Genomic DNA, 27,653 nt, shown 5'->3' with positions numbered 1-27,653 from the left:
GGCACAGCCATGGCCTTGTTAAGGTCTAGGCGGCCTGTGCTCATTGCCACTTACCTAACATTGGTTTTCTATTCAGAAAATTTTAATAAGTGGTACATGCAAATGGTGAAAATTTCAGACAATACCAAACGTAGACAGTGAAAAGCAAGTCCTCTCCCCACTCTTTTCTCCCCCCACCCAGCTCCCCTCCTGGGAGGCAACCACTGTTACAGTTTCTTCTGTGTTCTTTAGAGATTTACATAGAGTACTTGAATGAGAGTAAGATATATGTATATAAATGAGTGTATTACAATATATATAACTCCTTCCTTTAAAAAATATATTTTTTTTAATGTTTATTCTTGAGAAAGAGAGAGAGACAGAGTGTGAGAGGAGGAAGGGGAGAGAGAGAGGGAGACACAGAATCTGAAGCAGGCTTCAGGCTCTGAGCCATCAGCACAGAGCCTGACGCGGGGCCGGAACCCATGAACCACAAGGTCAGGACCTGAGCCGAAGTCAGACAATTAACTGGCTGAGCCACCCAGGCGCCCCTATAACTCCTTCCTTTTGAACATAAATGGTAGAATTCTATATGCACTGTTCGATTCGATTTTATTTCTTAGAGATTGTTCCCTATCAATCGAGTGCTGCCCCATTCTTTTTAACAGCTACATAGTATTCCACTGTATGGAATATCATAATTTATATAACAAGTCACCTGTTGGTCACTTTCAATCTTTTTCATTTTCCAAAAAGTCTGCCTTGAGCATCCTCTCCACATTTATTTTTGCACAGATGGGACTATGTCTGCAGGATAAACTCCCAGAAGTGGAAGGGCCAGATCAGTGTGTGTGTGTGTGTGTGTGTGTGTGTGTGTGTGTGCTGTGAATTTTGAAAAATACAGCCTCTATTCCCCAAAGAGGTTCATCCCCTGAAGTGAGACCTGTTTCCCCAGTCTGCCTACATAGTGTAGCATCAGCATCTTGAGTCATTGCTAATCTGTTTTTTTAAATGTTTATTTATTTTTGAGAGAGAGAGAGAGCACAGGTGAGCGTGGATGAGGCAGAAAGAGAGGGAGATAGAGGATCTGAAGCCTGCACCACACTGTCAGCACAGAGCCCGATGTGGGGCTCGAACCCATGAACTGTGAGACCATGCCCTTAGCCAAAGCAGGACGCTTAACCAACTGAGCCATCCAGGTGCCCCTTATTGCTAATCTTATAAATGAAAAAGGAGACATTATGGCTTTAATTTAATTTCTCTTATTATGAGTAAGGTCTGGCCTTTTTTTTTTTTTTTTACACAGACTTTTATTTTGGAATAATTTTTAAATTTAGAAAATTTGTAAAGGTAGTACAGAGAGTTCCCATAAACTTCTCACCCCATTTCCCCTGTCATTAACACCTTATATAACCATGGTTCCTTTGCCAAAACAAAGGAACCAACATTGGTTTCTACTAATAGCTAAACTCCAGACTTTATTTGGCTTTTGAGCAGTTTTCACACTGGTGAGCGTAAGGTAAATGTGTAAGCTGAAGGTGGCGTTGCAGATGCCAGAGCCACTGCCCTACCCAGAGGCTGTGGGTGACCGTGATTTACATCATTCCCCGCACAGTGCAGCCCACAGCCCAGGCCTCTGAGCTGGAAAGGCAGACTCAGTGGAGAAATGATTGCTGTTTCTCTAAGTTCCTCTGGGAGAGAAATGCAGTTATTGTTAAATCACCGCATTGGCTCTTTTTTGCAGCATTTCCATAGCTCTTGGTATTCAGGTAGAGGGAATAGCATGTGCCAAGGCATAGCGGTGTGAAACTTCACCAGCTTTAAAGACCCCAGGACACAGGGCACCTGGGTGGCTCAGTCGGTTAAGTGTCCGACTTCAGCTCAGGTCATGATCTCACGGTGAGTTCAAGCCCCGCGTCGGGCTCTGTGATGACAGCTCGAGCCTGGAGGCTGCCTTTGATTCTGTGTCTCCCTCTCAGCTCCTTCCCCACTGGCACTCTGTCTGTCTTTCTCTCTCAAAAATAAGTAAACATTTAAAAAAAAACCAAAAAACAAACCCAGGACACAGGCAGTCCTTCTTGTCTAGTGAAATTAACACAGTACAGAGAAGGCTTGAGCTAACAACTCCATGTCAGTCCCTTCTCTCCCCTCCCAGAGGCCACGCTGTGGTTGCTTTGGTGTGTATCCTGTCCGAACTTTTCTGGAAAGGTGAGCTTTTCAGGGTGCTAGCAGTGAAAAGAAAGTCCTTTCCCCACTCTTTTCCCCCCTCCCCCAGTTCCCCTCCTGGGAGGCAACCACTGTTACCAGTGGGGGTGGCTGGCGATGACCACGGGCAGACCTTGGGAACTCTCCTCTTCTTTTTTTGTTAATGTTCGCCCCTCCCATGCAGATAGCACTTCACACTAATAGCCAGCTTCAGGGGCGACCCATTTGAGTCTTCTGGCCTCTCCAGGGGGTGGGCGGGACCGTCTTATCAAGCTCTCCTTGGACAGACTAGAGGAAGCTGAGGCCAGGAGCCGGAGTAGGGGGTGGGAGGGGGTAGCTTGTCCCAAACCCCAAATCGCACAGCTAGTAAGAGGCAGAGTTGTTCCGCAACTTAGTTCTGTTGTCGCTTCCTGAAAAATAGCAGTGGTACCAGAAATGATGATAGCAAAGCTTGATAGGGTGCTAGGAGCTGTGTACACGTGACCTCAGTCACATGTAACCCTCAGAACAACTCTGTGAGCTACATACTGCTCTTGGGCTGGTTCCGCAGGTGAGGAAGCTGGGCTGCGGGTGAGGCAGGTGGTTTGGGGTGGTGGAACTGGGGTCCTAAGTCAGTTGTGTCTGCCCCCCCATCCCCCGCCAGAGTCTGTAGGCTTCGCTGCTCTGCTCACCAGAGCTCACCACCTATGCCCTCCTCAGCCCACAGCTGCCTGATAGCACAGCTTAGAGTTTACTGGGCATTTTCACTGTCACACTCACCAGATCAGTGGGACCAGTGCTTCTGTGCAGTTCCTGCCTTAATTTCCCCTGGGCAAGTGCCTCCATCTATCTCCCCTTACTCTCTTTTCAGGGCTTTCCGTATCTGCTCACCACCTGAGCCCAGGTACTATCTTCTCCTCTCCTTACACTTCTTCTTCTTCTTCTTCTTCTTCTTCTTCTTCTTCTTCTTCTTCTTCTTTTTTAAAGTTTATTCATTTATTTATTTTGAGAGAGGCAGAGAGAGAGGGAGACAGAGGATCTGAAGCAGGCTCTGTGCTGACAGCAGAGAGCCTGATGCGGGGCTTGAACTCATGAGCTGTGAGATGATGACCTGAGCCAGTCAGACCCTTAACCTACTGAAACCCCACCCCCCACGTGCCCCTCTTTGCACTTCTTTAGGATATTTCCTGAGCACCTGCTGGGTGCCAGGTGGTAGTCTAGGTAAAGCAGAAAGGACAAGAATGAAGAATGGCTGCCCTCAGGGAGCTTCTACTCTCCTGGAAGAAGACGGCTTCTGCCCTGAGGCCTACATGCTTCTGCAGGCCCAAAGCCAATTCTACCAGGGCCAGCTCAGAGCACCCTGCCTTCTTGCCATTTACTGGGACAGCAGCACATCCTGGTGTTTGTTCTAGAGGCCCCAAATGTTTCCCACTCGAGACAGGCCTTCCTCCTCCAGTTGCCCCGGGGATGTCGCTGCAGGCTCTGTACGGTCCCCTGGCTGCTCCTGGGGATCACGTGCCCGTGTGATTTACCGCGCCTCACAGCGCCACATGTCTTTAAAATTACAGTGCCCATTTCCTGCTGAAATAATTTCCACAAAGAGTGGCTCCTATTACCGCAAGAGGCGTGCAGACGTCATGATTTATTATTATTTATGGTCCCAAGGCCTTGTTTATGCAAGACGGGTTAGGTGCGTGCGATAGAAATGCCATTATGCAAATGACATTGAATGTCCTTACTGCGCCTAAATAATTTCTGTGTTGGACGATTAAACCTCATCTGTTATTGATATGGGCTGCAGTCGGGCTATTACAGAGTCCCAACAGTACTTACTCCCAGTAATGGGAAAATTGAGACAGAGACACCAACACAATTGCCTCAAGTGTGCCGTGATGGTCAGGAAGGAGTACATCTCCGAGGCCCACGCAGAGGGAACCTGCGGACCCCTCTGGATAAATACGAAAGGCAGCGCCCAGCAATAAATCAAGCCCCAGGTTTGAGTGGGTGCCTTGGAGGATTTGCGGCCTTCCAGTTGTGTGATTTAGCTATTTGATTTAGCCAGGGGACTAGGCAGGCCCACACCCCCGAGTGCCGGGGTTCCCTCTGCTGAGGGAGCCGCCAGCGTGGAGGGGAGGGTGCAGGGGAGGAAGGTGGCCGCTGGCGACACCACCGGGCATCCAATCTGCTGCGCCAACGCCACCGGCCGCCTGCCGCCCAGCCCCTGCGCACAACCGCCTGCCTTCGAGAGCTCTCTCTCGCTCTTGCTCTTTCTTTTTTTTTTTTTTTGACACAGCTGTGAAGTCCCATTTTGATCAGTGTTGATAGCTTATGAATTCCAAAATTGACAAAATTTACAGAAAAATGAGGATAATCCATCTTCCTTAGCAGCCTGTCAGGAGCTGGCCATACTTCATAATCTCCAATTACAGATGCTATTTTCCGACATTTACATGCAGATATTAGAACCAAATGAAAATGAGAAACAAAGAGAGAATGGAAATGCAGCTATTTATATGTATAAAAGACAAACAGGTAAATTCAAGACATTTAGATTGGATTTGGGGTCCCTTTAGGAGGCTGGAAAGAGACAGCCCTGAACACGTGGGGTTTCAGAATAAAATGGTGAGACACGTGGCCTCGTCAGGCCTGCCCATGGTCTAGCAGTCTGGGTTAAAAATGGGTGAGCTCCACTGGGTCAGCTGGGGATGCTTGATTTGGGTGGGGGCACGTAGGGCATCCCTCAGGGTTTTGAGGGGACTCTGGGGATCACCCATAGCTCATGCTAAGCCATCAAGTCCACACGTATTTCACAAATGAGTGAGTTTAGACCCTTCAACGTTCGTTTTAAGAAATGGCGTGTGTATTGCAGTGGGGAAGCAGGAAATGCCACTGGAGTCCGCTCTCTCTCCTGGGCAAATTTCAAAAAGTTGGTGCATCCTGGTGACCAGTGCATCAACTGCTCCTGAGTAGGAGACGTGTGAAGGTACCACTGTCTGTCAGAAGGGCTCTGGCCAGGTGCACCAGGATTTGCACCAATAAACTTCTAAAATGGGATATAAATAATAAAATTAATGGGGAGAGAAAGAGTTCTGATATATGGATCATCCGCTCCCTTCTCGAGGCTAATCTGGCTGAGGGAGGAGGGTCTGGGAGGAGGCTTTGTAATGAAAATGTTCTTCCCATAAAATTGAAGGGAAGAACAGCCTTGTTGCCCTCGCAGCTGTATGTGGCACTGGCTTCTGGAAAGCCGGGGATATTAATTAGCACTGCTTTGGATTAAACTCTCCCAACCATGTCGGATGGTACGATTTTTTCTCTTTGTGAGCTTGACACGGATTGCGAGGAGAAGTCTGCCCGGGTTTTCCCAGCTTACTATTATTGCTGAAGTTTTCTTTTATTTGGGGATCAAACCTCTTCCTCTCCCAGAAATGAAAATGAGGTATTTCAGGGTTTTCCAGGGCAGTTGGGCAGAGAGAGGCTGTTTTGTTGGAGCAGGCAGAGGAGGTAGAGATGGTTGGACGGGGAGAGGTGCCTTGAAAGCTTTTGTTTGTGTGAAGCCTGTTCCTAGCCAGCAGTTTTATATTATTTGAGGTTTGATTTGTGGGAGAGAGGCGAAGGAAATAAGACCAGGAGGCTAAATTTAATGTATATCTGTGTAACAGAGAGAAAAAGGAATTGTTAAAAATCAAACTCCAACCAAGCTCTCAGAAGTGTGTTTGTTTACACGTCCAGTCTCAAGGCCAAGGGCTTGCTTATTTAAGTAAATTATAGGTATTAACGCAGAAGAATGATTATTATGCTTTGTTTCCAGGTACAAAATGCAAGATTTGTGAAATTAACACACAACTGCAAAATGCGAACCTATTTTCAATAATTAAAAGCAAAGCTCTAAGTTAACCTTGATAAAAAGGCAAATAAATAGAATCACTGTTGTCACTGTGTTCGTTTTTTTTCTATCATCTACATGAGCTAAAATTTGGCTTTGGACATAATAGCTAAAACCTAAGCCTAATGTTCCCTGCCTTCAGTTTCTGATCTCTCTAAAAGCCAGATTACCTTCCGTAAAGAACATAGTGCCTGGGCCAAGCAGTCAGATGCTTGATTTTTCCTTAACAGTATTGGCAATGTCACGTTTCTGTTTGTTTCTCTATTGTTTCCCACTGATGTTAAGATTAATTGCTAATTCTGACATATAAATCTGAGCATGGCTGTCCTCTGAGTTTATCCTGTAGGCTGTCCTCTGAGTCTAAGTGGGGAAAAGAAAGAATAAAGTTAATGGCGTCTGTGGCTGAACCCATCTGGAAACGTTTCCTGCGGGAGGTCATTCTTGAGCCAGGGTTTCAAGGGGTGTAATGAAGGGAGGAAGGGAAAGGGTACTCAGGGAGGGGGAATGTCAAGACCAGGTAGGTGTCTGAAAGGACTGGAGAGTGTGAAACCATCCCTGGTCTAAGAGTTGGCATCTCACTCCCTGGGCCCCAGCACCTCCTCATGAGGCACTCGGAGTCATGGACAGAACCTAGTCTGACATCCCCCCTCCCCCCCCCAGCTCACTCGACTCCCCTGCCCTGTGTTCTCTCATCTGTCCCAGGATGGGGTTGATGACAGTTGGCAGAGAGGTGGTACATAGAACTTTAAGATCTTGGACTTGGGGTCTCACTGCTAGGGGATGATTGGGTGTGCCTCACTTTCATCATCTGCGGAAGGGGGGATAATAATATCCACAGGGTTGTTGTAAGGATGAAATAAATGTGTTTTAACACCTAGAATCACACCTGATGTGTAGCAAGCATCCGGGGAAGTCCTGTTATTCTGACTGTTATGAAAAGCATGTAAGGGTTTAGGTGAGAGCTGGTATAGGCTTCAGACTTGCAAACCAAGGGGTCTTGGTCTTCTCAGCCTTTTTTTCTTTTTTTTTTCCTGGTGCTTCTCTTGCATGGTTTCTGTTTGGCCCTTGCAAACCTTGGTGACAGAGAGGGCACTCCCTCCCAAGACTGCCTGTGTTTGCCTTTGCAGAATATCACCCTTTAGAAAGTTCTGTCTGATAGGGAGCAGATGGGGTGGAGAGGTGGCCTCTGGCCTGGGGAGTGTGTGTGCGTGTGTGTGTGTGTGTGTGTGTGTGCATGCACGTGTGTCACCACTCAGCAGCAGCAGGACAGAGGTGGTGGTGGTGGGCAGGGGCATCCAGGCCTACCTCCCTGCCCCCACCCTATTGATCTTGAAGTCCAGAGGGAAATCTCCTTTCTTTATGGCCCCAAGATAACCTCTCTCCTCCTGCAGCTGGGAAGTCAGTCTGAAAGAAAGTGCACTATGAGCATCTCGAGGTGCCCCCTCCACTCTCATACCAGGTACTTTAGGATGGGGGGAGGGCTCCCTTTGCATGCCCCCATTCAGGGCCCTCGCTAGCCAATAGACCTGCATTCCTTTGGGGGGTAATGGGTCTCTGCCCTGCTCCCTTCCTAGCCCTGTAGCAGAGTGGGACATTGAGCCCCGCCCCCCCCCCCCCACGCCATGGACCACCTGGGAAAAGTCCATGAGATTTGGCTGCCTAAAGATGGAGCTCTGATTTGGGAACTCTCTCTCTTCTTCTTCATGTCAAGATCTGGAGCTGCTCATCACACAGATAGGCAGAGCCTGAGCAGGACCTGGGGCTCCCAGGTCAGGGTGTCCTCTTCCTTCCTCCCCTGAATGATTCCCCTCCCTCCCTCCTTCTCTTCTTTCCTTCCTTCCTTCCTCCCTTCCTCCCTCCTTCCCTTCCTTCCTTCCTTCCCCCTACACTACATCTTCTTATCGCTTAGGAGGCCTTGACCCCTGGATCCTGGCTCTCATATTCCAGAAGTAGAGCTTAGTGCTCCAAGCCTTGTCATTTCTTTTCTTGCATTTGGGAAGGCAAGAGCTGGAATGCTCTGAGCCCAGGGCCTTCTCTTCCCCCTCTTCTGGCAGAACTCTTAAGGTTCAGGGTGAGCCGTAGATTCATTTGCCCCTTCTCTCCCTCTCATGCTCAGTTTCACTCAGGATAGGTCCTATCTGAGTGACAGAGAGGGCACTCCCTCTGCCTACTGGTGGGATCCAGCTTCAAACCAGGCCAGAATGCTGCCTATAGGCATCTCAGTGGGGAAGCAGACAGGGTCCCAAATTACTAGGATAAAGTAGCATGGAATGAATGTCCTAAAGGAAGTGCAGGGAAAATGCCTTGGGAATTCAGAGAAGGAAATGATCTATTTCAACCAAAAACCTAAGGAAAGCATCAGAAGCAGATGCCATTTGATCTTGACCTTAGAGGACAAGGATTTAGACTGGGGTGGGGATGGGAAGACCCTGTGAGCAAAGGTATTGGGTGCAGTGACCTGGACTTTGAGGGATTAGTGTGTGCAGTGTGGTTGGAGTAGAGGACGCTGTTTTGGAAGTCGGGTGGATTGGAGTTGAAGCTGGAAAGGTCCGTTGGAATTTGGATTGGGGCTGGTATGGTTCGGCTCAATATTAGCTGGAGGCAGTGTGAAGCCAGAGAGAGTTTATAAGCATAGAGCATTCTGGTTGCAAATAGCACAGTGGTTAGAGGCGGGAGAAAAGGAACACTTAAAAAAAATCATATACACAATCGTTTTCCATTTCTAATGAACTTGTAGTGAGCCCTGAGTTGACTGAGAACAGCGTGAGTCAGCCAGGTGATGAGGTCACCAGAAGAGCAGAAGGAAGCTTCTTATGCCCCAGTCAGAGAGAACATGTCCAGAAGGAGGAGTGGACGACTGTGAGCCCTGCATCGGACCCAGGAGGGAGGGACGCTGCCACTCGTGGCCCGAGAGGACATTTGTTGGGACTGGAGCCCCAAGACCAGTGTATGGAGGCCTAAAGGGACAGTTTTAACACTTCTTCAAGGCTGAGCTGGGCGGCCTTGGAGTGGTTGCCTCAGGAAGCAGTGAGTTCTCCATCACTAGTGGGTTTCAAGCATCAGATAAAAGATCAGCCTTTGTCGTAATTCCTGAGCTCCTTTGGGCCCTGAGATTTGGCGCCCATAAAATTCTCTAAGTGGTCAGGGAGGAAATAGGGGACCTCCCGGTTAGTCATTGCTGGGAAAGTTTCTCTCGGACAGAAACTACAGTATCTCATTTCAACCCCCTCCCTGGGGCTTTCCCTGCTACTCCACATCACTGAGAGTGCGTCGTGGGGGGTGTGCCGGCAGGCTGCAAACAGAATAAGGAGAGATGAGTCAGTTACATTTCACAGGTCTCTTCTTGGAAGCCCCTTGATTTCACTGCAATCCATTGTGGCGCAAGCACGGGCACAGAGCTGGAGAGCCAAATGAATAGAGGGCATGTCTCACCCACGCCCTAGTACTTTCTGATAAATAAAAGCACCCTGAGATCACTTATCCTCTCAGTGACCCTGGGAAGCACCTCTGGTACTATCAGCAGAGCCGGGCCAGGGTACCTGTCCCAGTTCATTTGGTTCCACGGGCATTTATGTCACATCTGTTCAGAGCTGGGCACTAGGCCAGGAGCTGTTGTCACTAAGATGAGGGAGACAAGGTTCTATCCTCATGAAGTTCACACTCTAGTTGGGGCATGAGGGCCCTAAACAATTAGGTGTATGATGCAAATTGATAAGGGTGGTGACAGAGGTATGGCCACTTTGGTGTTCTAGGAACACACAAGAGGGGAAATCGGGGAAAGCTTCCTGGAAGGGGCAGGTCATTCAGAATCCTTGGCAGTTCTTTCCCTCAGTCAATACTAACTGTACCAGTGTAGGTTATGGAGTACTCTTGAAAGCATCATTTATGTTCGCTTATAGCAAACATTTTTTAAAAGTTTAATTCATCTTTTTTTTTTAACTTTACTTATTTTGAGAGAGAGTGCACGTGAGAGTAGGGGAGGGGCAGAGAGACCAGGAGGGAGAATCCCAAGCAAACTCTGTGCTGTCAGCCCAGAGCCGGACACAGGGCTCAAACCCATGAACCATGAGATCATGACCTGAGCCAAAATCAAGAGTCGGATGCTTAACCTACTGAACCACCCCGGTGCCCCAGAAGTTGAATTCATCTTTATTAGGTTTAGTGCGGATGGAATGCTAAAACCTTGTTTTTTATTTTTTACTCTTTTTTTTTTTTAATTTTTTTTTTCAACGTTTATTTATTTTTGGGACAGAGAGAGACAGAGCATGAACGGGGGAGGAGCAGAGAGAGAGGGAGACACAGAATCGGAAACAGGCTCCAGGCTCTGAGCCATCAGCCCAGAGCCCGACGCGGGGCTCGAACTCCCGGACCGCGAGATCGTGACCTGGCTGAAGTCGGACGCTTAACCGACTGCGCCACCCAGGCGCCCCTTTTACTCTTTTTTAAAACATTTTTTTTAATGTTTATTTATTTTTGAGAGAGAGAGTGCAAGCCAGGGAGGGGCAGAGAGAGAGGGAGACACAGAATCCGAAACAGGCTCCGGGCTCTGAGCTGTCAGTACAGAGCCCGACACGGGGCTTGAACTCATGAGCTGTGAAATCATGACCTGAGCCAAAGTCGGACGCCCAACCGACTGAGCCACCCAGGCACCCCTACTCTTTTTTATTTTTATTTTATTTTATTTTTTTCAACGTTTATTTTTATTTTTGGGACAGAGAGAGACAGAGCATGAACGGGGGAGGGGCAGAGAGAGGGAGACACAGAATCGGAAACAGGCTCCAGGCTCTGAGCCATCAGCCCAGAGCCCGACGCGGGGCTCGAACTCACGGACCGCGAGATCGTGACCTGGCTGAAGTCAGACGCTTAACCGACTGCGCCACCCAGGCGCCCCACCCCTACTCTTTTTTAAATTAAACTTTGATTTTGAGATTATTGTAGGTCCAAATGCACTTATAAGAAATAACACAGAAGGATTCTGTATACCCTTTTCCAGTCTCTCCCCGTGGTAACATCTTGGAAAGCTATAGTACAATATCACATTGGGATAGTGGTGTTGAGAGACTTAAGATACAGAACAGTACCCCCAACACGGGATCCCTCCTATTGCCCTCTTCGGCATTTTTCAAGTGTTTGTTTACACGTCTGGCCCCGAGGAATCAAAAAATGAGAATAAAAAGGACTGCCCTCAAGGCCTTGACACTCTTATCACCTACCTTGTGCCTTCTCACAACCTTGTGAGGAAGGTCATATATCCTCATGTAACACATGAGAAAAGGGACCGAGAATGTGCCTGGCCTAGTTCCACATAGCACGAACTTGGCCCATCTTCCTGTATCCAGGGCTGGTGGGCTTCCTAGGCCATATTCTTCCCCTGATGACTGCCAGGCGTCTGGATTCAGGGACCTGGGTAGAATGGGCGACGCCTTCACTGACCCATAGAATGTGGGCTAAGCCTGACCTCAGCCACGTCAAGGTGAAACCCAATGCACACGGCAAGGACCACACCTGCGTGGAGCACAGACCCTGGGTGAGGCCTCAAAGGCAGAGCGGCCCTGACAGTTCTGGTCCATCTCCCTCATTTGACAGCTGGAGTCACTGAGACCTAGAGTAGGGCGGGGTCTGCCTCAGGTCGAATGGGAGTCCAAGGCAGTGTCCGGTCTCCAGGCTCCCTGCCAATTGGTCTGATCCACTATAATCAAGACAGAACTATTCCTTAACATATGTTGTGCAGGTGCAGTTTTTGTGTGCCCAGGTTTAAAAGTGTGGAACCTTCCTCCTCCTTGCTTGCAGACTCAGAGCTCTCTCCCTAGCTGGAGGAGTGGAGTTCAGCCTGTAGGTGGGGCACTGCAGAGAGGAGGACGTCCCCCTGCAAGTGTGTGAGCTTTCTCCTCAGGGCTGGTAGTAAATAAAGTCTTCTCTAATCCCAACTCCGCTTCTGGGGTAACGGGCCAGCACTGAGCTTGGAGCTGGCACACCTGGGCTCCCCTCTCTGAGCCCCATCCCTGTGTCTGCCTGCACCCCAGGATTCCCAGGACGTAATGGGCCTGCAGGAACTTTGCAGGCTGGAAAGGGCCAGGCACACCGGAAGCCTTATGCTTCCTGTGTTTGGAACCTTGGAGTCCCTGAAGATGGAGAAGGAACAGACTTCAAGAGAGCAAATTCCTGGCCGTTTCCTCATCCTCTGGGGTGCTCTCATTATTCTGCAGGTGTTTGTTGGACAGCTGATGGGTGCTGGCAAGTGGGGTCATGACTCAAATACGTGCTATTTCGGGTTTTTGACTTTAATTATGGAGAATTTCAAAAGTAGACAAAATAGTCTAATTAACCTATAAGCATCCTGCCCCTGGATTCAACGATTCTCGACTCATGGCTAGACCTGTTCCATAGGTACCCCCACTTCTCCCCACACTCTGCTTTATTTTGTAACAGCTTTATTGAATTTGAATTTTTATATCGTAAGATTCACTCAGTTGAAGTATACAAGTCAGCGATTTTTAGTAATTTATGGGGCTGTGTCACCAACACCAACAGCCCGGTTTTAGAACAACCCTGTCACTCCAAGGAGATCCCTTGTGTGCATTCATAATCAACCCCTGTTCTCGCGCCAGCTCTAGCTGACCCCTGCTCTGCTTTCGGTGGCTGTAGCTCTGTCAGTTCTGGACGTCCCACTTAGCATCTGGCGTCTTTCACATAGCATGCTTCTGAGGCTCACCTGTATCGTCACATGCCTCAGAGCCTCGTTCCTTTTTACTGCTGAGCAGTACTCCACTGCATAGAGAGACCACATTTATCCATTGCGTACATAGACCACAGGGTAACTGCAGTGAACTCTCTTAGTTTTATTTTGAAGCAAACTCCAGACATCGTTTCACTTTATCTGCCAATGTTTTAGAATGACTTGAAAAGATGAGGCCTGGGGTGCCTGGGTGGCTCAGTCGGTGAAGCGTCCGACTTTGGCTCAGGTCATGATCTCATGGCTCGTGAGTACGAGCCCCGTGTTTGGCTCTGTGCTGACAGCTCGGAGCCTGGAGCCTGCTTCAGATTCTGTGTCTCCCTTTCTCTCTGCCCCTCCCCTGCTCATGCGCTCTCTCTTTCTCTCTCTCTCAAAAATAAACATCAAAAAAAATAAATAAATGAAAATAAATAATAAAAGATGAGGCCTTAACAAGCATAATAACCATGACTCCATGATCACATCTAAAAAGTTAGCAAATCTGTAATGTCCTCAAATATTTCAAATACACAGTTTGTGTTTGCATTTACAATAGTTTCATAATATGTCATAATAATTCTTTCACAGCTGTATTTTTTACAGTTTATTTGTTGGAATCAGGGTCCACACTGCGACCCACTCATACGTGTCAAGTCTTCTCTAACCTATAAGATTCCCTCCATCTCTCTTTTCTTGCCTTGGAATTCATCTGTTGAACAGGGCACCCACACCTTGTCATGTGGCCAGTTATAGAGGCAAAGAGCATCGGCGGTGGCAGGGGGAGTGGAGATCACGGGCACGTCCTCAGGCAGCTGGGGAGGCAGAGGCCCGGGAAGGGAGACACCTGCCCCCAGGGCCGGGCTCCACCCCAGCTGCCTTAGGTATCCAGACCCCTCTGCCTCCTCAATCTCAGGTCATCGGGCCAGGCCCTGAGGACACACCTCCCCCACTCCAGCTTGTGCCCTCCTCTGGGAAGGTGTGTAGGTGGGCAGGTGTGTGGTCCCACAGGCTGGGAGCAGTTGGCCTGGCACTGGCCCAGCTGCCGAGGCCATCTGAAGCTCGGCAGCAAGCCTGGAGGAGCTCAGCAGGTGACGGGGAAGCCTCTCTGGCCGAGGTAGCCACCAGAGGTAGCCAGCCCTGCAGCCTTGTCCCCATGCCCTGCCCTTCTTCGTGCTGCCCTCCTTCTCACGTGTCTGTGTTTCTTCTCTCCTCCATGCTATGGCAGTGGTGCCCCGTGCTGATGAGACAATACTTGGTGCAGCCCCAGGCAGTCCTTTTCCAGGTAATTTCCTAGGGACCCGAATGACGCCCAGCACCCATGTTCCGGGAGCACGTGCCTCCTGGAGTCCCCTTTAGGATTCCTTATCCCTTGTGGTGCTTAGTTTCCAAAGTGCCGTCCCTGTCCTTATCCTTCAGTTCCTCGTGCTCGCCCTGGCAGGCAGGCAGCAAGGGGTTCGACTGAAATCTCCTTTTATTAATGAGGACAAGGAGGCTCCGAGAGCTGGCCTGGCCTGCCTCAGGTCACACAGGTGAGAAAGAGGCAGCGCTGGGGGGAGAGCCCTGTGTTATTGCTCCTAGTTCACTGTTCTTTCTACCACAGGGTCAAAGGCTATGAGTGATACAGATAAACATGAGCTGAGGAAGTCCACTCCCCTCCCCGAACCTCAGTTTTTCCAGGTTGGGGAAGATGACCCTGAGTGTCCGTCTGGCTCAGACACGGGAGTGTGTAAGACTTTCCATCATCTGGAGCACGGTGTCCGCCGTGAGGAGGGTGTGCATCCCTGGCGGGCTTGACCTTGAGCCCTCCCAAGAATCTGTGGCAGCAGGCAGAGAGTTTTATCCCAGTTGGTTGCCTTGGAGTGGACAGTCTGTGAATTGCCGACTTCGGTTCATTTATCTTTCTGGGTCATAGTCAAGGATGGCACCAGGGGGCCCTGGTGGGAAGGGAGCAGAAGCCCAAAATAATACTCTAAGAAAGAACCCTAAGAGCTCAGAGAAGTTGGAAATGTGGGACGCAGCTGTTGCCTTGTGACTGTCAGTGGTGGGGAGGAGAGCAGAGCTATGTTGCCAATGTAGGCGCACCAGCACACTTCCGCGCATGTGACTGCCCTTGTTCAGTCATCTTCAGTCCTTGGCTTCCCAAATAACTATGAGAAATAGAAGTAAATTGTCACTGTTCCCAGAGGCACCAACAATGCCTTCTCTCTTCTCTTTTTCTCTCCTGATCTTCCTTTTTTTCTTTTTCTGTCATTCTTTCTATCTCTCCCAGCCTCCATTTTCACAAAGGACTTGAGGTGTCCTGAAAAATAAACAATTACATGTATCTAAATTAGTAAGTTAAGGCTGAAAAGAAAGTTCAGAAATTATGTAGTGAAAAAGGGAAGATCATAACACCAGGTGCAAGCAATGATGTGGTTGTGGTGGTTTAACACTGAAATAGACTGAGCTTCCTGGCAGCCAATGCAAAAAGGGATATATAGTGGTTTCCAGTGTTCCTGTTGTTCAGCCACGGGCAGGTTAACCATTTATCAGGAGAAAAAACTGGCTTCTGGGGTACTGAATTGCAGGAGGGATTGGCAAGGACTTTGAATATTCAGTGGCAGTGTCTTCGGAGGTTAACAATTTTTTTTTTTTTGTATGGTGCTTCTATTTCCTCTAACAAATGTTGAATGCCTGATATGTTATCACAGATGAGTGAAAGCACTTCCCCAGAGCGTTTAAGGGTGGACAAGGGCATTGTTTTCTGGTCACCTGACTTGATGAGGGGAGAGGTGGGAGGGGGGCAGGGGAAGGTTGACATATCACTTGGAGTTCTTGTTGAAACACTTCTCAGTTAATTTTGGAGTGTTGTGGTTGATGTCATGCTACTGGATCATATATTCACTCATTCATTCAAAAAGCACTTCAGGGGCTCTAGGGATGTTCCATGCTCTCAAGGCAACCTAGAAATAGATAGACAAACAGCCATTAAACATGGTGAAAAGTGATCATGGAGGTTTGTGGAAAATGCCATCAAGTGTGGAAGCATAGACAAGGGAGTCATGATTTCATTGTAGCATGTGGGGCCCAGGAATGGCCTCACTGAGGAGGTGACATTTGAGCTGGGTCTTGTGGACAGTGTAGGAGTTCTGTAAGTGACTGAGTGAGACAAGTCCTCCGGGCAGAGGCAGGCTGTAGAGCAGCCACTGTAACAAAGAAGCAGGAGACTGGAGAGAGTGCAGCTTCCTTTCAAAATCATAGCAGCTCAAAGGGACAGGCAGTGACGAGGACTTAGGGAAAAAGTACACACCAACCTAAATGGCAGCATCCCCTGGCTCGTACAGGAGCAGGGTGAGCACTGTGAATCGCACCAAAGAGGAGAGACTAGGCAGGGGGCAAGACCTGCAAGGTGGTGGTGGTAGGAGGGACAGTTGGCAAAGGGCTGCTGAGGGCCGGTTTCTAAGTCCCCTGTCCCCAGAGTCCCCACTCTTTAGGGACATTCACTTTACCTTCTGGCAGCCAGTGGTGGTTGGGAGACTGGATTTTGAGACCTCCTAGCACATGTGTAACACAAGTTAAAGATTTGGTGTCTTGGAAAGGTGATCCAAACTCAACTGTCAAAGTGACTGGGCAAACTTTTTGTAAAATGCTTTTTAGTTTATTTATTTTTGAGAGAGAGAACAAGCCGGGGGGTGGGGTAGGCAGAAAGAGAGGGAGAGAGAGAATCCCAAGCAGTTTCTGCGATGTCAGAGCAGAGCCTGATGGGCTCGAGCTCATGAACTGTGAGATCATGACCTGAGCCAAAACCAAGGGTCAGACGCTCAACCGACTGAACCACCCTGGTGCCCAGTGACCGAGAAAACTCTGACGATGAATTTATGGACTAAAACAAAATCAAATAGCAAAAAGACCCTTCCAACGGGACATCAAAGAAATGAAGAAATATCCCTATTGGCCACCCTCTTGCAATTTTCTGAAACTCAGGTTGGGCTCTGCTTTCTTGGGGGAAATAAAGGCTCTCCCTTGCAGACCCAGCTGCCCAGCCTGGCATCTAGGAAGGGTAGGTCTGGCAGTGGGGTGGGGAGGGGCACAGGGATGCTGACTCTTCATTGAGATTGCTGCCTGGACTGCCTAAAGGTCACTCATTCATTTGTTCATCCATGTGTTCACTGTGCAAACCCTTCGCAGGCAGATCCCAGCTGGACTACCTTTCCGTCTTTGCCTCTTCTAGTTTCACTTCCTTCAACTATTGTCATGTGCCCTGTTTCAGACCACTCCTGTCCTTTTCCCTCTGAACCTTTCTTCAGCTCTTATCGGTCTTGAGGGTTCGGGACAGCTCAGACCCAGGCTGAATAAAGCCTGGGCAAGAACACTTTCCTGGCCGCTTCCCGCTCATGGTCAATTAATGTCTCTGTGTTCCTGCTCCCCTTCGATAAAGCTTCTGGGGACACATATCTTTTCCCTTGGGGTTTGTGGATGAAAGTCAAAGAGCATGTCTGGGCTTCACATGCATCTTGTGCACAAGAAAGGCTCAATAAATACTGAACATTCATTATGCTCAGGCCTCCACCAGCGCCCTTGGTAACACAGAGGGGAAGGGGCCCTGTCCCCTACCCCAGGGTCCCGGGAACACTAGAAGACACCATCTCAGAAGAGACCCTTACAGAAGTGTTTTGACCTCCTGTCTTTGCTCATGGCGATACGCTGAAGGAGCTGTCCAGTGAGCTTTACTTCCAAGGTCCTTTTTCAGCAAATGCCTAATGGCTAATGCCATGACCAAGTCTCCTTCTACAGGGAATGAAGTCTAGACAGTGACCTTTTCCCAACAGCTCCTTGCTGCATAGAATGAAGACTTTGCTGGTCCTGACCTAAAGCAAGAAAGATCTTTTCATCTCCGCTTCTATGTGAAACAAAGATTTATAAAACAGGGCTTCTTCTTTCTGTGTGTGGGAACCTTGGATATTTTTCTGTTCTAGTCCATTCTAATTTCGTTTTTTTTAAACATTGGCACTAGCAAATTGATTTCACATCTGTTTAAAGGACAGGATTTACGGTATGGAAATCATTAGAGTAACTGTCAAGACTTTGGAGTCAGATCGATCCAGTTTGGAATCCTGGCTCTGGCACCTAGAAGCCGTGTGACTTTAGGCAATCTACTTCCTTTCTATAACAAGTCTCAGTTCGTCATCTGTAAAATGGGGATAACATAGAACCTATTCTGTGGAGTTACTGTGAGGATTAAATGGAAGATTCAGGTAAAGCTCCTGACACAGAGCAATTGATCAATAAATGTGAGCTTTTGACGTGATTGTGAAGATTATGGTTCTTACTGCCCTGACACCTCATGGTGAGGCCAGTGGGGCAAAGGCAGGGCTCCTGCCTCCTAAGAAATGGTAGTTAGGAAGGGCTTCCTGGAGGAGGAGGCATTGGATCAGGGTGGCAGGATGACTAGGACCCACCCTGTGGTGAGCATCCCAGAACCACTTGTTTCCTCTTGAAGGGCAGGTTTGTTCCCAAGGATGTTTGACTGGACCTAGAGCTGACCACGTTAGATGCCTTTGCCTTTCCCATTTAGGTCTCCAATCCACCTGGAATTGATTTTTGTGTCTGGTATAAAGTAAAGATCCAATTTCTTTTTTCCCCCTTGTTTCTGAATGGATAACCAGTTACCCCCGCACTGTTTATTAGAGTCCATCCTTCCCTGCTGATTTGTACATCACCTCTCTCATATATCAAGGTTCCATCTACGCACAGATCAGTTTCTGGACTCGCTTCTGTTTCATTGATCTATTTATCTGTCCCTGTGCCAATCCTACCCTGTCTTAATTACTACAGCTTTATAGTGATATAGTCGGGGAGGCGTGTCCCTATCATGTCCTTCTCCTTGTAGAAAAGCCTGTGCTCTTCTCTGCATGTTTCCGAATCAGCCTCTGCTGGAGATGATTGAGAGCCCCAGAGCTCTGGACAGAGCTGTCCTCGGTGAGACTCACGGCAGGGTGCTTGGGCCTGCACCCTCGTGGACTCACTGTTGCCCACCACCCCAGGCTGAGCTGCCCAGGAAGTACTTTCTAGTTCAGATGCAGAGAGAAGCACCAGGAATGTATCTGAGTCTGAGTCCCCTCTGCCTGCCACTTGCTCAGTGGCTCCCCTGGTGCCCTTCCCTGTGGCTCAGTCCTCAGCATCCTCCCCAAGGTGCCTGTGTCTCCTTTCAGAAGGCGGCTTCCTTCCCTGTCCCTGTCTGCCAAGGATGTAACCCTAGACAGACAAGGATGTGCCCTCCATTGCGATGCCAGCGTCCTGGAGGGAACTGCTCATGCCAAGAGTTTGGCATACACAACCAAATTCTTTGGCTTGGGCGTTTGCAGATATTTTCTGTACCGGAAACTAGGCCTGGGGGTTGCCTGGAAGGAAGAGACCTGGAACTCACACTTATAATTTGGTCTGTCTCTGAGTGGGAAGGCCCAGGTTGGCATCTTCTGGAGGCCATTTGACAGTGGCTAGGATGTCAAGGAAATGACTCATCACAAGCTCTGATTTCATGAAATGGCTTAAAGGAAGGAGCATGACCCTGGGCCAAGTGCCCATGGCTGCTGTGGACTTGGTAAATCAGATGTGTGCACCTCACAATTTGCAGCACATAGTTTACATGCTGCCGGAATTCAACACACTTACCAAACTGTGGTTCATTTGGTTTGATGTATTGGATTTTGAGTGAGAGTTTCTGGTGCACTACTCCCTAGACTGGGATTCTGCCCCACTGGCCATGAACAAAGCCCTCTTTGCCTTGGGCCTCAGTTTAGTCATCTGTGAATTGAGAGTTTGGCACGGATGAGGTCTCAAAGTCCTTTTAACCTTGTGTCTGTGATTCTGCATCTGTGGTTTAAGAGCATTGAAATCAGAAACTTTTCTTTCTATCCTCTTGGCAACAAGACTGTTATTTCCGCCTTGCTTTTAGTTACTGATATCTCCCTCCCTGTATTCAAGACATTGTCGGTGGCCACTGGGGCTGGGCAAACCTGCAGGCCACAAGAAGCTAGGTTTGAATTCTTGTGAAGCTGCACCTGACTCCTGCCCACCTCCCTCCTCACCCGGGGAGAACTGTCAACTCTGGATACCTGTCTTGCTCTATTGAGCTGAATCTGCCTTCTCAACACTGGGGGGTTTGCGAGCCCCCCATGGGCCCTGGCGCTGGCCTGGGCTAGCCCAGCGAGGTGGCTGAAGCCCAGAATGTGGCGGTGGCGTTTGGCTGGGGTGCTTTGGAGTCTTGATGCTGAGACATTTCTGTTTTGTTTCCTCTTTCAGACCACTGAGTACTCAGCTATGGCCTCGCTGGCTGGAGGGCTGGATGACATGAAGGCCAACCTGACCAGCCCCACTCCCACCGACATTGGGAGCAGCGTGCCCGGGCCACAGTCCTACCCCATTGTGACAGGTGAGGGCACCTGGGGTGGGGGAGAGAGAGAGACACTGACAGAGGGAGACTGAGAGTGCCTGCATGGGCGGGGGGAAGAGTGGCTTGGTGCTTTTGGACTTGACGGGCCATTTTTGTTTTAGTAAGGTTCCGGGGCCCTGGAATCGGTCAGGCAGGATACTGCCGGGGCCCAGAGCTGCGGCTGTGATGAATCATGGCTGTATTTGCTCTGATAAAGCCAGCGGAGAGAGAGTGTCAAATGGGCTGTGGGCTGGGACAGGTGGCAAGAAAGGCCCATGACAAGAAGGGCCGTGGTGACTTCGGGATCTCCTGTGGATACAGCCAGGAGGTTCAGAGGTCTGGGATTTATCCCTCTCACGAGAAGGGCAACCCTGCCTGGTAGGACTTGAGAAGGAGCAGACTCCTGGCAGATTGGCATTGGTATTTCGGGTTTCCAGGCAGAGACTGAGTCAGGAAGGGTAAGAGGTTTCGGCTGGAAGGTGCTTGGCCTATGCAAAGTAGCTGCCTTTCTGGAAGGCCCAGGGCCAGCCTCTTTAGCCGTCAGTGTAAAGATTGAGTTTGGATCCTGGAGGCACATTGCTGGATTTGAACTTGCCATTGACTAACTGTGTAATCTTGGGTAAATGTATGAGGATTCTGGGCTATGTTTTTAAAAAAATCTCTACAGTGGGAATGGTGTTATTGTGAGGATTAATTCATTAATACATATAAAGTGTTTAGACTCTTATTTAGCACACGGCAAGCATCCAATACATGTTGCTGCTATTCCTCTCAGAGCCTTCTCGTGGTGGCCGGTCACATTGTTGGGTTTGCTGTTGCAGAAAAGTCTGGACCACAAGGGCTGAGTTAGGCAGACACCTCTTCCTGCTCCAGCAGCAGTGGGATAACATGGGGGGACAGACCCTGGAAGTTTGGCCGAGCTGGCAGGCAGGAAGCAGTCTCAGATACTACACAGACAGATAATAGGAGGCTCAAGGGGAGCACTTGGGCCAGAGCCTTGGGGTCCAGCGGGGGGTAGCAGGATGTCCCTGTAGGCTGGTAGGCAGGACACGGTAAGAAGTAACAGAGACAAGGGCTTCTTAGAAGTGCAGGCGGGCTATGGTTGTGTCGGGGAAGCTGGGGATTGTGCTCAGGTTTGAGTTTTAGGGGAGGGGGCTTGATGTCACATAGGTTCCGAGACAGAGAGAACCCAGCTCTGAGACCTGTGCTGATAGGTTGGCACTGAGGCTCGTGGGGCTCAGACAGAAGCAGTGGAGGCCCTGTTTGCAGATCTTGGCAAGCTTCTGGGGGCAGCTGAACCAGCACAGGTGGGGAGGTGTCAGCACTGGGACAGGGATAGAGGGTGGGGAGCCTCCGTTAGAGTGGGGCTTTACTAACAGCACAGATGTCCCATGAGGTCCTCTCCCCTGAAGTCACAGAAGGTTTCAGTTGACCCAGGCAGTGGGTCTGGGTGTGGATTGGGTTTTCAGGTAAACCTTTGACCAAAGACTTGTTTGTACTCCAGACCCAAGTCAGAATCATGCTTGATCTTTAAAAAAAAAAAAAATTAATTTTGGAGATAATTCTAGTCTCTGACCCATTGTTACTACTTGTGTTGCTTTTCACTTTCATCTTTCCTAAAAACACATGAAATTACCTGCTGTAGAATTTTAAAAGCACTCAGGTAGTGGATGGCTACTTTGGAAGAAATATTTTCTGCCTTGCTCTGCAGAAAGTAGAGATAGTGAGCTCTTTTGCATGCCCTTCCAGAAAGGTGTGTTTTCCTGGGTGTTCATTGCCGAAGGGATATTTCTCTGGAGGACCACATAGGGCTATGAAAGAAAGATATGCAGTGTCAGATGAAGGCTGTAGGGGAAAGTCAGGGTTACATTAAACGAAGAGCTCTTACTGTATCTAGGACCACATCGTGATCGTGTGCAATTCTGAGCTATTTTACTTTATTAAAATTCTGTAAAATTTAGTTTATTTTTAAAAAGTTTACCCATGTCTTTATTTTGCTTGATTTCGCATAACGGTATGCTTGATGTTGAAATATTGGAAGTATTCTAATTATAAATATAATCATTAGCTTTTTTTGTGAGTAAACAATAGCTAGCTAGAAAAATAATAGAAGAGTCCTTTAACAATGGTACCAAAAAAACCAATGCTGAGGAAAAATTCACTTTAAACTCCACCAAGGGACATAAAAGAATAAATGGAGAGCTGTAACTTGTTCTTGGGGAGGAAGACTCAATATCATAAAGTTGTCAGTTTCTTCTAAGTAATCTACTAATTCAAAGGAATCCCAATCAAAATAGCAACAGAATTTTTTGGGGGGAACATGTCAAAATGATACCAAATACTGCAAAAATAAGCATTGAAGCATAGCTAAAGAATTTTGAAATAGGGAAATGAGCAAAAGTTGTAGCCTTTTTAAAAACATTATGATAAAGCAGCAGCACTTAAAACTATTTTTTGTTTTTTTAAGTTTATTTATTTACTTACTTACTTATCTACGTAATCTCTACACCCAGTGTGGGGCTTGAACTCACGACCCCAAGATCACGAATCATTTGCTTTCCCGACTAAGCCAGCCAAACACCCCTAAAACTATTAGTAATGAAACTGAAGTTATGGACACATATAATGGCCTAGAGAGTCCTTAAATAGATCCAAATAGATATGGGTATTTATAAATGTAATATTTCAAATAGGTAGAGAAAAAGATAAATCGTTCAGTTAATGGTGTTGGGACAACTAGGCCTGTTGGATACATACCTCACTTTTTATATCAAAATAAATTCCTAGTTGATCTACACTTTCAATGTAAAAAATGAAACCATAATAAACTAGAAAAAAATGAGGGATACTTTTTTAGAATCTTAGAGCAGGGAAGGCCTTTTAAAATCTGTTCCAAATATAAAAGACAAAGAAAACTGGTCTAAATGACTGTTAAAAATGTAAGTCTTTTGTCTGTATGTAGAAACATTCAAAAGACAACAAAATTAGGGGAAAAAAGTGGAACACCGATGGCAAAAGCTAATTTTCTTAATACGTAAAGGGCTTTTAGAAATGAATAAGAAAAAAATCAGTAGGAAAAACAGGTCAAGACTGGATAAATTCATTGGGAAAAATACAGATGTCCAACAGCACATGAAAAGGTACATACCTGACTCATAGTTTTAAAACTGCAAATTAAAACAGTCATGAGACACTTTAAAAAGTCAATTAGCTTACCGAAGATTGAAATGTTTCTGGAGGCCAAGTGTTGGAGAAGGTATGAGAAACAAATATTTTCATCCACTGTTACAAATCAGTGTAACCTGTTTTGGAAGGAAATTTGGCAATATCTATCAAAAATGTAAGTGCACCTACCTACCCTCTAACCCAGAACTTTCATAATCAAGTCACAGATATATTCATGAATGTACAGTGATACCTTTATCTGTATAATAATTATAGAATTATTTATAACGGCAAACAAATGGCCACAAGGCAGTGTCTGTCAATAGGAGCTGGTTAAATAAATTATGGCTCCTTCATAACACAAAATACTATACAAACCAATTAAACCAATTAAAAATAATTAAGTAGAGCTGTCTGTGCTGAAATGAATAAAGGTCCAAGATAAATTTTTAAAATTTTTTTTAATGTTTTATTTATTTTTGAGACAGGGTGAGACAGAGTATGAAAGGGGGAGGGTCAGAGAGAGTGGGAGACAGAATCTGAAGCAGGCTCCAGGCTCCGAGCTGTGAGCACAGAGCCCGACGTGGGGCTCGAACTCATGGACCGTGAGATCATGACCTGAGCCGAAGTCGGCCGCTTAACCGACTGAGCCACCCAGGCGCCCCTCCAAGATAAATTTTTAAATAAATAAGCAATTTGTATAATACTATGTTAAGTATGATCCCATTGGTGTGAAAAAATACAAAGGACATACACACAGGGGCAGAGGCACACACAGGCAGGTCAGAGGCTTGTGTAATGAGGATTCTTTAGAAGATCTCCAGCTCTTCTCCTGCTTTATGGGGCATTGTGTTGTTGGGGTTCTCTTCCCAGTCCCACCTAGCATCCCCTTGGGATAGCAAGTATTTTTTTTTTTCATTTTATTTATTTGAGAGAGAGAGAGTGTGCACGCATGAGCTGAGGAGAGAGGCAGAGGGAGAGAGAAAGAGAATCCCCGGCGGGCTCCACAGTACCTGACGCAGGGCTCAATCCCACAACCTTGGGGATCATGACCTGAGCCAATATCAAGAGTCGGGCACTCAACTGACTGTGCCCCCCGGGCGCCCTGGGATAGCAAATATTAACAATGCCCCTTTACTCTCCGGAAATTAAGATCACATCTGACTTCAAGTTAAATCAAAATAAAGCCTTAATCATGAGATATAGGAAGAATGAAAGTGAAATTGTTTATAGTGAAATACTATGTACTTTGATAAGCAAATACCCTGCGTGTTTGAACTGAAAGAAATAATGAAGTAGTTCGGGGCTTGCCCCATGCACAGAATCACTATGAATGCCACGGCCCTGAACGCAGACTTAGGGACTCCTATTTACTCATACTGCGAGCCTGATTTTATGAATTAGGTGAGGAACTCTTGGCAAAATTCCAAGTAAAATAAGATATGAGCTTTTCTCGGTTTACACAGTAGTTGCATTCCTAGAAAATTCAGTGTATATTAAGACCATGGAGATTGCAAGTTCACATTTATATGTAAATGAAGTTCAGGGCTAGACTCAAATAATTATAAACAGATTTTTCACCTGTCCTGTTTGGCAGGACATGACAGAATGCAAGATGAAAGGAAACGTCGCTGTGGGGACTCTTCCTCTGCAAGGCAGGGATGCCTCTCAATTATAGAAAAGCCCCCACAAGTTTTCAGAGCACCCTCTAGGGGGCAGTTGCTGACCCTACTGAGAAGTGTTAGAACACCTTGAAGGAATGCCTCCAGGAGCTGTTAGGATGGCAGTAATTTTATTCCCTTGTGTTCATGGATGTGTTGACACAGTTCTGAACTCTTCAGGGAGACCCTGAGTCTTCTGGCCCCACGCCTTACCTTCTCCCCTCCCCACAAGGGAGCGTAGTTGGCGCTCAGTTGGACTGTGAGCAAGCCCAGGACTCTAGCTGGGCAGTGCCAGCCTGGAGTGCGGGGCCGGGGGAGGAGGTGGCCTCCGTCCTGCTCCATCTCGGCCCTTACACTCCATGCTGTGCAGGGAAGGTCTCATTAGAGAATGAGTCGATTTCTCTCCATCGTTTATATGCCACATTAAATATTAACTTAAACTCCTGCTCTACCAGCCCGGGCCACGGTTCAGAAGCGGCTCACCATTTGCAAACCAGTGACATGGCCAGCTTGCTCCTGCATCATCAGCAGTTTGGGGCCATCCTGATTGGGACTAATTCTCGGCAGGTGTGTCCTTGGGCCACAGGCCTGCCCATGGGGCAGCCACTGTGCCTACCTGCCAGGGAGGACGGCGGCTGGGGTGCCAGGCCCCCTGCTCACCCCCCTCCTGGTAAAGGGCCTGGCAGTCTTGCCCTCCACTGTGCCCCCCTGACCCTTGCCTGAAAGAACAAAGGAATGGGGCCAGCCTGTGTCCTTGCTGGCCTCTTCCCCTGAGGACTATCTTTTTGCATCAGCAGTTAGAATGGAGGGAGGAGACTGAGGGAGGCTTCTCATCAAATAAGTTTGGGCAACACTGGCATGGTGGATACCTGTCGGGGTATGAGGCTCCCCCTGGGCACTGTCCCCTCTAAGTAAAAGACACCACTAGTGGGGCAGCAGATAGGCGCCTACAAGGACAGACAGAATGCCACCAAGTCCCCAGGACCACCGGCTCTGATTTGCTGTGCCCCCAGGTTCAATGTTTGGAGCCTCAATATCCCAAACCTGGAAGCCCAAGAAAGTCCACCCTCTTCTGCCTTTTTCATCTGAGCAACAGCTGAGGGTTGGAGGAAAGAGCACTAGATTAAGAGTCAGAGGAATGGGCGTAAGCCTGGACTTTCCCCCCTTAATTGTCCTGTCCTTCGGCAAATAGATTGTCCTCTTGAGCCTCAGTTTTCCAATCAATGAAAAGGGGATGGCAGTTCCTGCCCTGCATGCCTCTTTTGGCTGTTGCAAGGATATAATGAGGCAGTGGGGGGAGAGAGTTTGAGAGCCACCACGGGGGCATCTGAGTGTGTGTGGGGAGTTGAGGGAGAAGGTAATCTGGCGGGTCCAGGATCCAGTGTTGGCACTTCCCAGCCTCCCTCAGGACAAATATCGCGACCGCAGATGGGCAGGGTGGGAGTGTCGTGCCGTCCAGCTGCTCACCCGACAGCTCAGCTCGGGAGACCTAGGTCCAGAGAGGGGAGATGCCCTGCTCAGGGCCACATCCAGTGAGTTAGAGCTGGAACTAGGGCTCGCCCAGGGCCCTGACCTTTGTGGCCTGCTGCCGTTATGTGATGGGATGGACAAAAAACAAAACACAACAAACAAACAAAATCCCAGTTTAAAGTTCCAGAGGGTGCCTCTTCTAGCATGTAATTGAGAATGTCAGCAGGAAAGCCAGACTGCTTAGCTTGAAGCCCAGTGTCACCGTGTTCTAGCTGGTTGACCTTGGGCAGGCTACCAGCCTCCATGCCCAAGTTCTCCATCTATAAATGAGGCCCAAACAGAACTCACTGTAGGCTTCCTGTGAGGATAACACGAATGGTCCATGCGGAACCTTAGCCCAGTGCTTGGCACGAGTAAACGCTCAACAAATGGTAGTTATTAGTATGTTTCAGAGCTCTTGTACCAAGATGTCTGGCCAGCACCAAGCCACTCTGAATGGCCATTTGTTCATCTTTCCATGGGGAACACTTCTTAGATCTGTTTTTTATGAGCCTTTGAGGCTCAACTAAGGCTCAACTAAATATCTCTTCCTTCAGAGTGAAATCATAATAAATAACAAAAACTAAAATATGAGAAATTCCTTATGTATCCAGTTTCTCAAAGGTGCTTCAAAAAAATATAATTAAAGCTACAGTACAGCATAACATCTTACAACAAAAGGCTCAGCCATGGAGCTTTCCTCAGAATCCCGTGGAAGATGCTGGGATGTCAAAGTTGTGTGCGCAGGAAAAGAGTGTAACATGAATAGTTACTGTTCACTGGACTCACTCTGTGCCCAGCTGGGAGAACGATGGTGATCTTGGTGGACAGTCCCTGCTCTCACTGGGCTTGCTTGCTGGGAAAAGCTGGACAACTCACAGCAAACAGAGGGGGGAGAAATGTGCAGTTTCATTTCATAATGGCATGTGCTTTGAAGAAACTAGCTGGTTGAAGAGATGGTTGGTGAGTGGGGCGGGGGGTGGAGCACAGCCTCTCTAACGGGTAGCATTTGATCTGAGATCCCAGTGATGAGAGGCTTTGGGAAGATTTGGGGGCAAGGTATTCCTAACAAGATACAGCCTCGGTAAATGCCTTTTAGCTGTAAAATGAACGAGTGAATGAGATGTGGAAAGGAGGAGGCCATTT

General features: G+C 48.0%; 1 protein-coding gene across 2 annotated transcripts in view; it reads left to right on the top strand.

The window, feature by feature from the left end:
- PAX5 (paired box 5) overlaps window positions 1-27,653 on the top strand; it is a 191,661-nt gene that overhangs the window by 89,026 nt on the left and 74,982 nt on the right. Inside the window, exons 7-8 of one of the 2 annotated variants that reach the window (XM_047066362.1) lie at window positions 13,987-14,043; window positions 20,043-20,172. In XM_047066362.1, coding sequence (XP_046922318.1) covers window positions 13,987-14,043; window positions 20,043-20,172 — 187 coding nt within the window. The remainder of the gene's footprint in view (window positions 1-13,986; window positions 14,044-20,042; window positions 20,173-27,653) is intronic. The other variant, XM_047066368.1, reaches the window with a different exon arrangement.

The sequence above is a fragment of the Lynx rufus genome, unplaced genomic scaffold (genome assembly GCF_022079265.1).
Source record: "Lynx rufus isolate CCGP_SWC_20201006 ecotype Redwood Valley unplaced genomic scaffold, mLynRuf1.p SCAF_10, whole genome shotgun sequence".
In the NCBI taxonomy this organism is placed as follows: domain Eukaryota; kingdom Metazoa; phylum Chordata; class Mammalia; order Carnivora; family Felidae; genus Lynx; species Lynx rufus.
Note: the sequence above shows the minus strand (reverse complement) of the source record. Positions and strands in the feature narration are given on the sequence as shown.